This window comes from Oryctolagus cuniculus, chromosome 19, assembly GCF_964237555.1.
Source record: "Oryctolagus cuniculus chromosome 19, mOryCun1.1, whole genome shotgun sequence".
In the NCBI taxonomy this organism is placed as follows: Eukaryota; Metazoa; Chordata; class Mammalia; order Lagomorpha; family Leporidae; genus Oryctolagus; species Oryctolagus cuniculus.
Genome location: NC_091450.1, coordinates 7358679 through 7371631, shown reverse-complemented (window position 1 = coordinate 7371631; position 12953 = coordinate 7358679). Strand labels below are relative to the sequence as shown.

The 12953-nt window shown below is 53.7% G+C and overlaps 1 protein-coding gene across 8 annotated transcripts in view; it reads right to left on the bottom strand.

Moving 5' to 3' along the window:
* Positions 1 to 213: 213 nt before the first annotated feature.
* The window catches only part of TMEM219 (transmembrane protein 219), a 33780-nt gene continuing 21040 nt past the window's right edge, over positions 214 to 12953 (bottom strand). Inside the window, exons 1-8 of one of the 8 annotated variants that reach the window (XR_011384742.1) lie at positions 11875 to 12023; positions 11370 to 11414; positions 10759 to 10957; positions 10488 to 10677; positions 2992 to 3377; positions 1523 to 1692; positions 583 to 687; positions 214 to 315 (exon numbers count right to left, since the gene is read on the bottom strand). Coding sequence is in view for 5 of the 8 variants with exons in the window: in XM_070064884.1 (XP_069920985.1) it covers positions 1555 to 1692; positions 2992 to 3377; positions 10488 to 10677; positions 10759 to 10923 (879 nt within the window). In the remaining 3 variants the exon portion in view is untranslated. Of the gene's footprint in view, positions 316 to 582; positions 688 to 1522; positions 1693 to 2991; positions 3378 to 10487; positions 10678 to 10758; positions 10958 to 11369; positions 11415 to 11874; positions 12024 to 12953 lie in introns of those variants that run through there. The other 7 variants (XR_007920159.2, XR_011384743.1, XM_070064884.1 and 4 more) reach the window with 7 other exon arrangements.

Below are 12953 nucleotides of genomic sequence, written 5' to 3'. Positions count from 1 at the left end.
AAAGAAAAAAAACAAGACATAAAGTGGCAGGGTTAGGATCAAAACCTGTTCTCGGTTTTCCAAAGCCAAATCACAGCCTTGTGGAGAGCTAAATAGACTATGATCTAATCTAATCTGTATCACAAATTAGCGTCAACAAGGAAAAGTCTGCCAATCCTGCCTACCGTATAATTGCCATGTCAGCCCAATCCCCACAAACACCTTAGGCAACAGTAGGCAAAAAGACCTTTTATTTACCCCCCCCACACACTCCAGCTCCTCACTTTCTGTGACATCTTCCAACTCAGAAACAAGACCCAAGAAGTTGATTTACACCTAGAGAGAAAAAAATAAACAAACATGATAGGTCAGAGGGCCCGCGGAGGAAGCTCTGGGGTGGGGGCAGAAACTGAAGGGGCAGAGGGAGTGGCAACTATAGACAGCTGTCAACCAATCAAGTGGCATTAGGACCCTTCGATCTGCCAGGGGCCAGGCAAACTTCCGGCCGCAGTCCACGGCTGAGGGCTCCATCATTTCCTGTGCCAAGGATAGCTGAGGCAGCCAAGCCTACCCCCAAGCAAAATAAGCAAAGTTGATCTTGACCTTCCAGTTCCTCTGGCCCGAGCGGTTCCCTGGGCCTCAGCTGTTTCCACTTCTCCCACAGTAACTTCCTAGGGCACAGCAGCCAGTGGAAGCAGAGTTTCAGGGCTGGATGCAGAACAAACGGCCCCCAAATTATATGAGATCCGCCTGACAGGGTGAAGTCCTTTTGCATAAATATTTTCCCCTTAAGGAGCTAACATGTTAAAGGGTTAGCCGGTATGTCCTGAGCCAACGGCTACCTTTGTGATACTGATTCCTCCCAAGACCCTGTGAGCAGAATCCACCTTCCTGAAACACAATGATTCTACATGTAAAATGGCGCGCTGATCAAGGGGGATTTCATAAAATATGAGCCATAAAACTAGGCTCAGACTCTCAGGACGAAAGCAAGGCGAATCTGATTCATATTTGGGATGAAGCAGCAAACCTGAACCTTCACAGCTGCCCACTGTTGCCAAAAAGCGTGCGTGGGAACGACACAGCAAAGGGTCATACTCAGACTGTTCACTTGAAAGAAGTCTGTCCCAAGAGAATGTTTCATCTCTATGAAGTTCTAAAGTAAGTAAAACCAAACCAGACTGCTCAGGAGTGCACACTTGGTGATGCACTGGAGAGCAGGACAGTTAGTTACAGGGGAAGGGAAGGTATTATCAGGTAGAGCTCAGAGGAGACTTCTGAGTTGCTAGAAATATTCTACGTGTGCCCTGAGTGGGATCTACAAGTGAAATAATAAATAAAACCTTTATATTTTCCAAGTGTTAAATATTACATAATAAAAATAATAAGAAAAATGTTGAATCTCCAGGGAAAGCAGTCATTGAATGGGGTTTTCAGGGACCCAGAAGCAGCCACACTTGAGGCTGGATCCCCAGGTACAATTGCTACTCCCACACCATCCCATCCCATTCCCTGCTCCCACGGGAGAGGCAGAAACGCTCACCTGAGAACAAGGCAGGAAGTAGGCCAGCGCCCTCACAGCCGGGTTCTGGACCAGTGCGACTCCCGGCGTGGGTGGAAGCACACAGCAGTGACACAGCAGAGAAGGCCACAGAAGAGAAGCAGGAAGGAGCCCAAGATCAGCAGCCTGGAGCCACACAGAGCCAGCTCCTCCTAGGGATGGCCATGGGGAGGGAAAGAAGAATGATGGAGGGAGGGAAAAGAGGGGCACCTTCCCTTGAGGAGACATCCGACCCCAGCCCAGGGCTACAGCGAGAAGCCCCCAACGGGCAGAGCATACTCCCCTCCCCCCACCATCAAGGACAGAGTACAAGGGAAAAGGTTATTTCTGTATCATCGGCTGTTTGTCGGGATAGTTCACAAACTGCTTTCTGGCCCAGCCATCATCATGAGATAGCAAAGTTCACTGTCATCCACATTTTAAAGATGTGCAAGAAGTGCCAAGTCTAGAATCTAGGTCTTCCCTGAGTCCAAACTCCCAAATCCTCCAGATGTGAGGCCAGGGCGCAGCAGCTTCCCAAACCTCCTCCCTCCGCCCCACGCTGGGAGTCACTTCTCTCTCCTCCTCACAGCCCTTGTTCATTGTCAAGTCACGGCTTCCCGGCCTGGCATTCACAGCCCCCGCACTCTCCTGTCCCTTCTCCCTGACCCCTCAGTGGCTGAACTTGCCTGCAGGCCTGTGCTCACGCTGGCCCTTGGCTGGAAGGCAGCTCCCCTCCTGAACCTCCCCTACCGCACCCCCTCGCCAGGCTTTCCTCATTCTTCCAGGATGTCCTGACAGTCCAGAAGGCCTGGGTCACAACCCTGGCTCAGCCACTTCCCCCAGCTGTGTGGCCGGAGGCAATCCACTCCCTCCCTCTCAGCCTGTTTCCTCATCTGGAAAATGGGATAATAGTACCTACCTCAAAAGGCTATTTTAAGATCAAACGAGATAATGAACCTGAAAGCACTTTGTACATTATAAACTACTACCGCCTTCTCTTTCTCAAATGCTCCTGCTCTGTGATGTGCCCTCCATAAATGTTCAAGTGAGGGTTAATGGCCCGACTCTGTCTAACACTCTGCTCACATCTCTATGACAGCAATTAGCCCATTCCGCCTCTTATTACAACCTTGGAAATCCTTGGAGGTAGAGATAAAGCTCCATTGCATTTCAGGACAATCGTAAACCCTAATTGCTCATTTACCACGTCTCTGTTGTGTGCCTGCCATGGTCCTGGGCACTTTCCAGATTCTAATTCAACTGGAATTAGAAGATGGTGCCATGTATCTGAATTACAGATGAGGAAGCCGAGGCACAGAGAGGTCCCTGTGCTTGCTCTGTCACACAGCCTTCAAGACGGGTCAGGAAGACTACACTTCTTCTGTTAGGTAAAACTGCCTCCCAGCACATGCCAGCCCCGGCGCTCAGCACGGCTCTGTGAAACCTCAGGACTGTCCTGAAGCTCCTACCGAGGTGAGCAGCTTGGTGAGCACCAGGCCTTCGTGGCTCCAGATCCGGACACACTCCTCACCCATCCTAGGGCTCAGGGTGGCATTGCCTGTTCCGTCCTCGAGGCAGGAGATGGGTGGCTGGCTGGAGGGCAGGATCCCTGGAGCAGCATTAAAATACAGGCAGGCTCCCGGCGTCCTTTCCGGGGTCACCCTGGCTGTGACGAGGATGGGCTCCTCTGCAGAAGACCCTGTGAGAGGCATGGGCGAGGAGACGGGGAACATGAGCGGTGGAGCGGCCGTCTCAGACTTCGCCGCTGCGGAGGCTCCGTGGACCGCTAGGCGTTTGGCTTCGATTATGTTGTCGGGATGAGGGTCCCGAGCTGTAGTCCACATTCTCGTCTCAGCTTAAGAGACAGGAATTGAAAGCAGAGACAGAGAGTGTAAGCATGAGAGCAGGACTTGTCTAAGCAGACTAAGGAGGTAGGACACGCTCGGACAGGAGTGCAGGAAGCCCCATGGGGAGAATCACATGAACCCTAGTTTGGTAGCCCCCTTTATTAGGTAGAGGGTGGTGCCCTAATTGAATATACAAACGAAGTGGGGGTTGGGCAGGGTTCAGTGTGCGCAATGATCTCTGGGAAGGTTTCATGGCGAATCCACGTGGAGCTCAGCCTGCATGTGATCAGCATGGCATCGCCTTCCTGGTGGAGAAGGCTTCAGTGCATCATGGGAAAAGCAGGTGTGCTTAACTGGCATGGAAGGGGTGGAGTTTTTCAGATGGTGCAAGGCTAAGGCACCAAGGCCGCTGGAAACCTCTCAGCAGCTTCGTCCCGCACTGAGTCTCTGCCGAGCCCAGGCCAATCCTATTCAAATACAGTCCCCATGTGCCAGCGTTTGTACTGCGGAGAAATGGAAACAATGGTGCATGGACAGACGCACAGATGAAACGAGCTTCCAATCACGGGCGACAAATCAGCCAGCACTGGCAAGGCTGCTGACCTCGGATTGTATAAACCGGTTCATCCTTTTCAAGAAAGCAATTTTCCACCAAGTACCAAAATCTGTTAAAAGGCTGTCCCCTATGTTAAATTAGTGCGGGAAGGGCAGTCGCATCAGTAAGTGGCCTTGGGACAATTTCTGTGTGGGAAAAAACATATACAGTTAAGCTATTCTCTCGCTCTGTAAAATATATATTAAAGAACTATACAAAGGAGGCCGGCGCCGGGCTCACTAGGCTAATCCCCCACCTTGCGGCGCCGGCACACTGGATTCTAGTCCCGGTCGGGGCGCCGGAGTCTGTCCCGGTTGCCCCTCTTCCAGGCCAGCTCTCTGCTGTGCCAGGGAGTGCAGTGGAGGATGGCCCAAGTGCTTGGGCCCTGCACCCCATGGGAGACCAGGATAAGTACCTGGCTCCTGCCATCGGATCAGCGCGGTGCGCCGGCTGCGGCGGCCATTGGAGGGTGAACCAACGGCAAAGGAAGACCTTTCTCTCTGTCTCTCTCTTTCACTGTCCACTCTGCCTGTAAAAAAAAAAAAAAAAAAGGCAGAGCAATGGGATCTGGGGGAGAGAGACAGAGACAGAGAGAGAGAGAGCTATCTTCCATCTATAAATGCCTGCAACAGCCAGGGCTGGGCCAGGTCAAAGCCAGCAGCCAGGACCTGCATCTGGGTCTCCGCATGCGTAGCACGGATCCAAGCACTCAAGCCATCACCTGTTGCCTTACAGGGTGCTAAGTCTTAAGTCCCAGTTCCCTTTCTGATCCAGCTCCCTGCTAATGTGCACCCTGGGAAGCAGCAGACGACGGCTCTACTGTCTACGGGTCCCTGTCATGCACTGCGGGAGACCTGAACTGAATTCCTGGTTCCTGGCTTTGCCATGGTCCAGCCATGGCTACTGTGAGCATCTGGAGCTCTATCTCTGTCTGCCTTTCAAATACATAAATAAATCAAAAAATTAAAACTGTATCATAGACCTAGATGTAAAAACTAAAACCACACAATTCTGGGAAGAAAATATAGGAGTATGGGGCTGGCATTGTGACACACTGTGTTGAGCCATTGCTTGCAGTGCTGGCATCCCATAGGAATGCCGGTTCAATTCCCAGCTGCTCCACTTCCAGTCCAGCTCCCTGGGAATGTGCCTGAGAAAGGAAAAAATGGCCCAAGGGGAGACCTGAAGGGAGTTCCCAGTTTCAGGCTTCGGCCTGGTCCACTGGGCCACTGTGGCCACCCGGGGAGTGACCCAGCAGATGGAAGACCTCTCTCTCTCTCTCTATCCCTCTCTCTTTGCCTCTGCCTCTCTTTAACTCTGCCTTTCAAGTAAATAAATAAAAAAACCTTTTTTTTAAAGATTTATTTATTTATTTGAAAGGCAGAGTTACACAGAGAGAGGAGAGGCAGAGAGAGAGAGAGAGAGAGAGAGAGAGGTCTTTCATTCATTGGTTCACTCCCCATTTTTGGCTGCAATGGCCAGAGTTGTGCTGATCTGAAGCCAGGAGCTTATTCTGGGTCCCCCACATGGGTGCAGGGGTCCAAGGACTTGGGCCATCTTCTACTGCTTTCCCAGGCCATAGCAGAGAGCTGAATCAGAAGTGGAACAGCCGGGACTCGAACCAGTGCCCCTATGGGATGCTGGCACTGCAGCCGGCAGCTTTACCCACTACACCACAGCACTGGCCCCAACAAATAGATATTTTAAAAATAAATATATATATATATAGGAGTCAATCTTGGAGCGCTTGAGTTAGGCTGGATATTCTTAGATATGACAATAAAAGCACAAGCTACAAAATGAAAAATAGATAAATTGTATTTTATGAAAACTGAAAACATCTGTATTTAACAGAATAACATGGGGGCTGGCACTGTGGTGTAGCAGGCAAAGCTACTTCCTGCAGTGCCAGCATCCCACAGGGGCACTGGTTCGAGTCCCGGCTGCTCTACTTCCAATCCCGCTCTCTGCTATGGCCTGGGAAAGCAGTAGAGGATGGCCCAAGTGCTTGGGCCCCTGCCCCCGCGTGGAAAGACCCGGAGGAAGTTCCCAGCTCCTGAATTCAGATCAGCGCAGCTTCAGCCATTGGGGAATGAACCAGTGGATGAAAGATCTCTCTCTCTCTCTTTCTTGCTCTCTTTGCCTCTCCTTCTCTCTATGTAACTCTGACTTTCAAATAAATAAATAAATCTTTAAAAAAATAGAATAACATGAACCAAGTAAATAGACAACTTACAAAACATAAGAAAAGATCTGCAAACCGTAAATCAGATAAGGGACTTGTACTGACAAGTTATAAAGAACCCTTACAGGGTCCGGTGCTGTGGTGTAATGGGTAAGGCCGCTGCCTGCAGCACCAGCATCCATATGGGTGCCGGTTCACATCCTGGCTGCTCCACTTCCAATCCAGCTCTCTGCTACGGCCTGGGAAAGCAGAAGAAGATGGCCCAATTGCATGGGCCCCTGAACCCACATGGGAGACCTGCAAGAAGCTTCTGGCTCCTGGTTTTGTATCAGCTCAGCTCCGGCTGTTGCAGCCACTTGGGGAGTGAACCATCAGATGAAAGGCCTGTCTCTCCCTCTCTCTGTGTAACTCTTCCTTTCAAAATAAGTAAGTTTAAAAATAAGAATCTTTACATTGGCTGGCGCCGCAGCTCAATAGGTTAATCCTCCACCTGCGGTGCCAGCACACCAGGTTCTAGTCCTGGTCGGGGCGCCGGATTCTGTCCTGGTTGCCCCTCTTCCAGGCCAGCTCTCTGCTGTGGCCAGGGAGTGCAGTGGAGGAGGGCCCAAGTCCTTGGGCCCTGCACCCCATGGGAGACCAGGAGAAGCACCTGGCTCCTGGCTTCAGATCAGCGCGGTGCGCCGGCCGCAGTGCGCCAGCCATGGCGGCCATTGGAGGGTGAACCAACGGCAAAGGAAGACCTTTCTCTCTGTCTCTCTCTCTCTCACTATCCACTCTGCCAGTTAAAAAAAAAAAAAGAAAGAAAGAAAGAAAAACGGTCGTGGGGAATATGCAAATCACTGCCACAGAGGGACACGTGACCAGGACACCGATGATCAGAAAGACACAGTAACAAGCACTGGTGAGACCGTGGAGAAAGTGGAGCTTGTGCGCTGGTGGGCATAGGAAGTGGCACAGCCTGGCAGAAGGGAGTCTGGCAGTTCCTCAAAAGACTAAACATAGACTCAGTGTACATTCCGCTCGTGAGTACGTTCTCAGAAGTGCGAACATATGTTCACGCAAAAACGTACACAACTATGCACAGCAGCATCATTTACAATAGTAAAAAAGGGGAAACAGCCCAAACAGGAATCAAATGATGAGTAAACAAGAAGTAGACTATTCATGCAACGGACAGTATTCAGCAATAAAAAGAAATGAAGAACGGATACACGATGAACCTTTAAAACATGACTCCAGGGCTGCTGTGTCGGGGCGCAGTGCGTTAATCTGCTGCTTGTGTCAATGGCTTCCCATACCAGAGCACCGGTTCTAATCTCAGCTGCTCCCTTTCCAACCCAGCTTCCTGCTAATGCACCTGGGAAAGCAGCAGGTGGCCCATGTGCGTAGGTCCCTGCCTCCAGGTGGGAGACCTGGATGGAGTTCCCGTCTCTGGCCTAGCCTGACCCAGCCTTGGCTGTTGCAGTTATTTGGGAAGTGAGCCAGCAGATGAAGGATCTTTCTCTGTTTCCTCTCCTCCTCTCTGTCAATCTGCCCTTCAAATAAATAAATCTTAAAAAAAAAAAATTCAGGGGCCGGCACCGTGGCTCGCTTGGTTAATCCTCTGCCTGTGGCCCCAGCATCCCATATGGGCACCGGGTTCTAGTCCCGGTTGCTCCTCTTCCAGTCCAGCTCTCTGCTGTGGCCCGGGAGGGCAGTGGAGGCTGGCCCAAGTGCTTGGGCCCTGCACCCCATGGGAGACCAGGAGAAGCACCTGGCTCCTGGCTTCGGATCAGCGCAGCGCCAGCTGTGGTGGCCATTCGGGGAGTGAACCAATGGAAGGAAGACCTTTCTCTCTGTCTCTCTATCTCACTGTCTATAACTCTACCTGTCAAATAAAAAAAAAAATTTTTCAAAGAAAGAACACAATTCCAAGAGAAAGAAGCCAATCACAAAAGACCACGTATCATGTTAACTGTCTAGAGTAGGTACACAGGCAGAGAGCAGGCTGGTGGCTGCCCACATCTGTGAGACTGGGATGGGGGAGGGAGTAACTGCCCATAGGTGCACATTATTCTGGGCGTGATGGAAATGTTCTAAAATTGACCGTGGTGACAGTCGCACACTTTGTGCGTACACTGAAAGCCATTCCTTTGTATCCTGATGACTTGTATGAAATATGAATCCTACATCCATAAAGCTCTCACACAGGGGCAATCGGTGGAGAAATGGAATTAAAAGACCAATTTATTTTTGTTCAAAAAAGTTTGAAATTCATGCATAATCTTTTCATGACATACATTTCCATGTAACTATGTATTTTTGTTTTCCAATCAGTGATAACTGTATCTCAGAGAAACCTCAAGGACTGTAATATTGTCCCTGCAAAAGCTCGTTATATATTTATTTATTTTTTTATTTTTTGACAGGCAGAGTGGACAGTGAGAGAGAGAGACAGAGAGAAAGGTCTTCCTTTGCCGTTGGTTCACCCTCCAATGGCCGCCGCAGCCGGCGCGCTGCAGCCAGCGCACCTCACTGATCCGATGGCAGGAGCCAGGTACTTATCCTGGTCTCCCATGGGGTGCAGGGCCCAAGCACTTGGGCCATCCTCCACTGCACTCCCGGGCCACAGCAGAGAGCTGGCCTGGAAGAGGGGCAACTGGGACAGAATCTGGTGCCCCGACCGGGACTAGAACCCAGTGTGCCGGCGCCGCAAGGTGGAGGATTAGCCTAGTGAGCCGCGGTGCCGGCCTCGTTATATATTTATTAAATGTTCATTTTTTGTCATCTACCTGAAAGGTAGAACTGTGGGGGGGGGGGGATCCATCTTCCATCTGCTGGTTCACTCCCCCAAATGCCTGCAACAGCCAGTGGTGGGCTAGGCTCAAGCCAGGAGCCAGGAACTCCACCTGTGTCTACCATGTGAGAGGCAGGACCCAAGTCCTTGGGTTGTCATCTGCAGTCTTCCAGTCACCCTAGCAGGAAGCTGGATCAGAGGCACCGAGGACTTGACTCAACACTCGATATGGGACGTGGGTGTCTCAAGCAGTGGCTTAACCCACAATACCAGAAGGCCGCATGCCTGCCCTTTAGTATTTTATTTTTAAGATGTATCATTTGAAAAGGCAGAGCGACAGAGAGAGAAAGAGATCTCTTCCATCCCCTAGTTCACTCCCCAGATGGTCACAACAGCAGGGTCTGCGCCAGGCCAAAGCCAGGAGCCAGGAACTCCATCCTGACCTCCCACAAGCATGGCAGCAATCTGAGTACCTGGGCCATCCCCCGCTGCCTTCCCAGGTGCATCAGCAGGGAGCTGGATAGGAAGCAGAGCAGCCAGGACTCAATATGTGGTGGCTCAACACCGGCTCCCATGTATTTCTTAAAAAAGAATAGGAAAAATGGCCTCAAGTCTGTATCTCCCAGACACATTCCTCATTCTCTGTTCACACACATGTACACCTGGAAGTATACACTCACACATACTGACTCACAGAAATTTGAAATGACAGTGTGGGAAAGGACCTCAGAAATCAGCAAATTTCCACCTTTCTCTCCTTCCTCTCCATCTCCCCATTTCTTAAAAGATTAACTTATTTATTTGGAGGTCAGAGTTACACAAAGAAAGGGAGCAACAGAGACAGAGAGGGAGAGAGAACTTCCATGTGCTGGTTCACTCCCCAAATGCCCCCCACCGCCAGGGGTGGGATGAGCCAAAGCCAGGAGCCAGGAGTTTCATCCGGGTCTCCCACGTGGGTGGCAGGGACCCAGGCACTTGGGCCATCTTCCACTGCTTTCCCAGGCGCATTAGCAGGGAGCTGGATTGGAAGTGGAGTGGTGGGGACATCGGGAGGACACGCACAAACCAGCACCCGTATGGGATGCCGGCGTCACAGGTGGCAGCTTTACCAGCGACACCCCAACATTGGCCACTCTCTCTCACCCAAAGCCAAGCACTCAGAAATCAATGGCGTTCAGTGACACACAATCTCTTGTCATTTTCTCAGAAGCTGAACTTTTTGGAAATGGATGGTGGCTTTGCAGCACACAGAGCTATGCTAAGCACACAGTAAGCAATTTAAGGTACTCATTTAACAGACCAGAAGGCAAGAGAAGGCACTTCTAAGAGGAGACAGCAAGAACACTGGGTCAAACCTAGCCCGTGTCATCACACCGAGAGGACAGAATCAAAGAATCTTCGAGCCGGAGGGCAGACAGAAGGCATTCCGAGGAACCCTTCACTTGGGCAGCTCGTTCCCTGGAAAGTACCCGGTCTTCATCACAACAGAAGTGACGAGAGCGAGCCCGAGATCACCACGCTGGTGAGGGGCTGAAGGGCCCCACAGTCCCCCCTGGTCTCACCTTTCAATCCCAGCTGCCGACCTGGGATGCTGGCTTGGAAGGTCTGGGTCTTGTTCCGGTCTGCACCATCCCCGAAGTTCAGCGTGGTCACTAAGCCTACCACATGAGCCCCCTGCCGTGTTGCCGTGACCGTCCCATCCACAGGGCACAGGGTCAGCTGGCCGAAAGACCTCAAGAAGGAGACCCAGTCCTGTGTGCAAAAGGAGGTTGGGAGACGAGATGAGCGGCGAGAACAGGCCCGCGGCCCCGGGACCAGTAGGGCGGCACTCACCTCTGGGATGTCAGGGCTGCGCAGGCCACTCCTGTGGGTGAGGAGGAAGCCACCGAGGCCCAGGCCGGAGAGGCCCAGGAGCAGCAGGATCAGAGTGGCACAGACCAGAGGCGGGTGGTGGACGAGACAGAGATGCAGGTTGTGCCCTGCTTGGCAGCTGCCCATGGGGAGCAAAGGCGTCTGGGCCTCCAGGGAGAGTCTGCGGGAAGACAGGGAGCGAGAACTGGACAGAAGCCTGCAGGGCACAAGGCATTTACCCACTTTGTGCAAGGGGAAGCCAAAGCCCGAGGCGACCAGGGCCAAGGCCAAGGCCAAGGCCGCACAGGCAGCCAGGGGCAGAGCCCGGACAAGAGACCAAGGCTCTTGACCCCCAAAGTTCATCTCCCTGCACTGCTTAGGATGTTCACTGCATTGCATTTCTGAGGCAACCCAGGTGCAGGCAGAGCTCTCTGTGCTGGAAAAAGGAAGCGGAGAGGGAGAGAATTCTCAGAAGGGAAACAGGAAGCACTCTTCTGGGTTGAGGGCTGGCCTGGAGCAGGGGGTCGTGTGACCAGAACTGCCCTTTGGAGCCCCACCATTTAGCTCTGAACCCTGCCCGCTCTGCTACTCACTAGCCACGGGAGAGGCAGTCAGTTAACCTCTGTGGGCTCAGGCATCTGTGAACACCAAGGAATGAGGATTAAATGTGGCAGAGGCGGCGCTCCCCTTGGCGCTTGGCCGTGCAGAAACCCCACAATGTCCATTTCCCGTCTCTTTTCTCTGTGTCCTATTGCTCCCCCAAACCAGATGAGGCAGGAAAACAAAACAACAAAAACAAGCATGGTGGGGGGGGCTGAGGCTCGGAGGCCTTGGCACAGGAGTCGTAGGGCCAAGGCCCGGATGGAAAGGTACGCCTGGACGGCGGGGAGGCAGACACTTGGGGGCGGGCGGGGAAGTGCCCCGGGAACGCGGCTGCCACACACGCTCAGCCCCGGGACTTCGGGAAGGGGACACGGCCGGGCCGGAGAGGGCGGAGCCTGAGGGGCAGCGGCTGGAGGCGCGCCTAGGCCTCTCCTTCCCCCCCAGCCCCCGCCGAGGGTCCGCAACGCCCGCATCCCTTCCCGAGCTCGCTCTCACCGCTCGGAGCCGGGCGGAGGCCGGCGCCCCCCGCGACGTCACGAATGGAGCCGCGAAGGGGCGGGGTCCGTGCTCCGCGCGTCCCTCTGCCCCGCCCCCACCGCCCCCCGCTGGGGCGGGGTTCGCATGCGCAGTGGCCAGGGCGAGTCCGGGTGGGCGCGTACCATGCGGAAACCCCGCGAGGGGGGTGCGCAGGGAGGCCGCAGCTGTGCGGGAGGCGAGACGACCCGAGAGAGGCCAGAGAGCTCGCGCGGGAGATGCGGCGGACCCCCCCCCCAGTCCCCTCCTGGAGAGAACGGAGACAAGGTCAAGGAGAACCTCGCCGCAGGCATTTTTTTCCTGTCTTTCGCCTCCCACCGCGCCGGTGGCACAGCCCGGCCGCGCCCGGAGGAGGACGCGGGTTCCGCCCGGCGGGGCAGGGTCCTGGAGGCGGGTCCCCCGTTTAGGGCTGTCCTTCCGGGCTGGGCTGGGTGTTGGGGTTCCGCTCTCCTGGACGCCTCGGTGGTGCCTGCGCCTTGCGCCGGGCCCCCAGCTCTTAGGGACTCCTTAACGCGTGCGAGCCTCAAGCTGCCAGGCTGTCGTGCGTGGTTCAGGGGTGGGCAGTGGGCACAGCTTCCCCGCCGTAGCCTGCGTTCAGACTCTGGGGTGGGGCCACCGCTCTGACCCGGGGTGGGCGTGGGGGTCGGTTGGCGGCGCCGGACAGATGCTGCTGGAAGCGGGAGTCGAGTGTGGCACGCGACCGTGGCTTCTACCGTAACGCAGAGACCGTGTGGTTTCTGCACCACCACTCGGAAGAGTTCACGGCGCACAGCTTTCCCATAGATGGGCAAAGGACGAGGGAGGCACGGCCGTTCGGCCTGAGAAGAGACTGTGGAGGGACAGAGAAAGCCGCCCACAGAACGAGAGGAGACGTTTGCAGATCCCATGTCCCGCGGGAGGTTAATATCTAGACGGAAGAACTCCTGCAACTGCGCAACAGCAAGCAAGCAAGCAAACCAATTTAAAAGTAGGCAGAGAGTGAATAGCATTTCTCCAGAAGGGATACACACGGTGACCATCCAGCACGAGTGTCACCAACC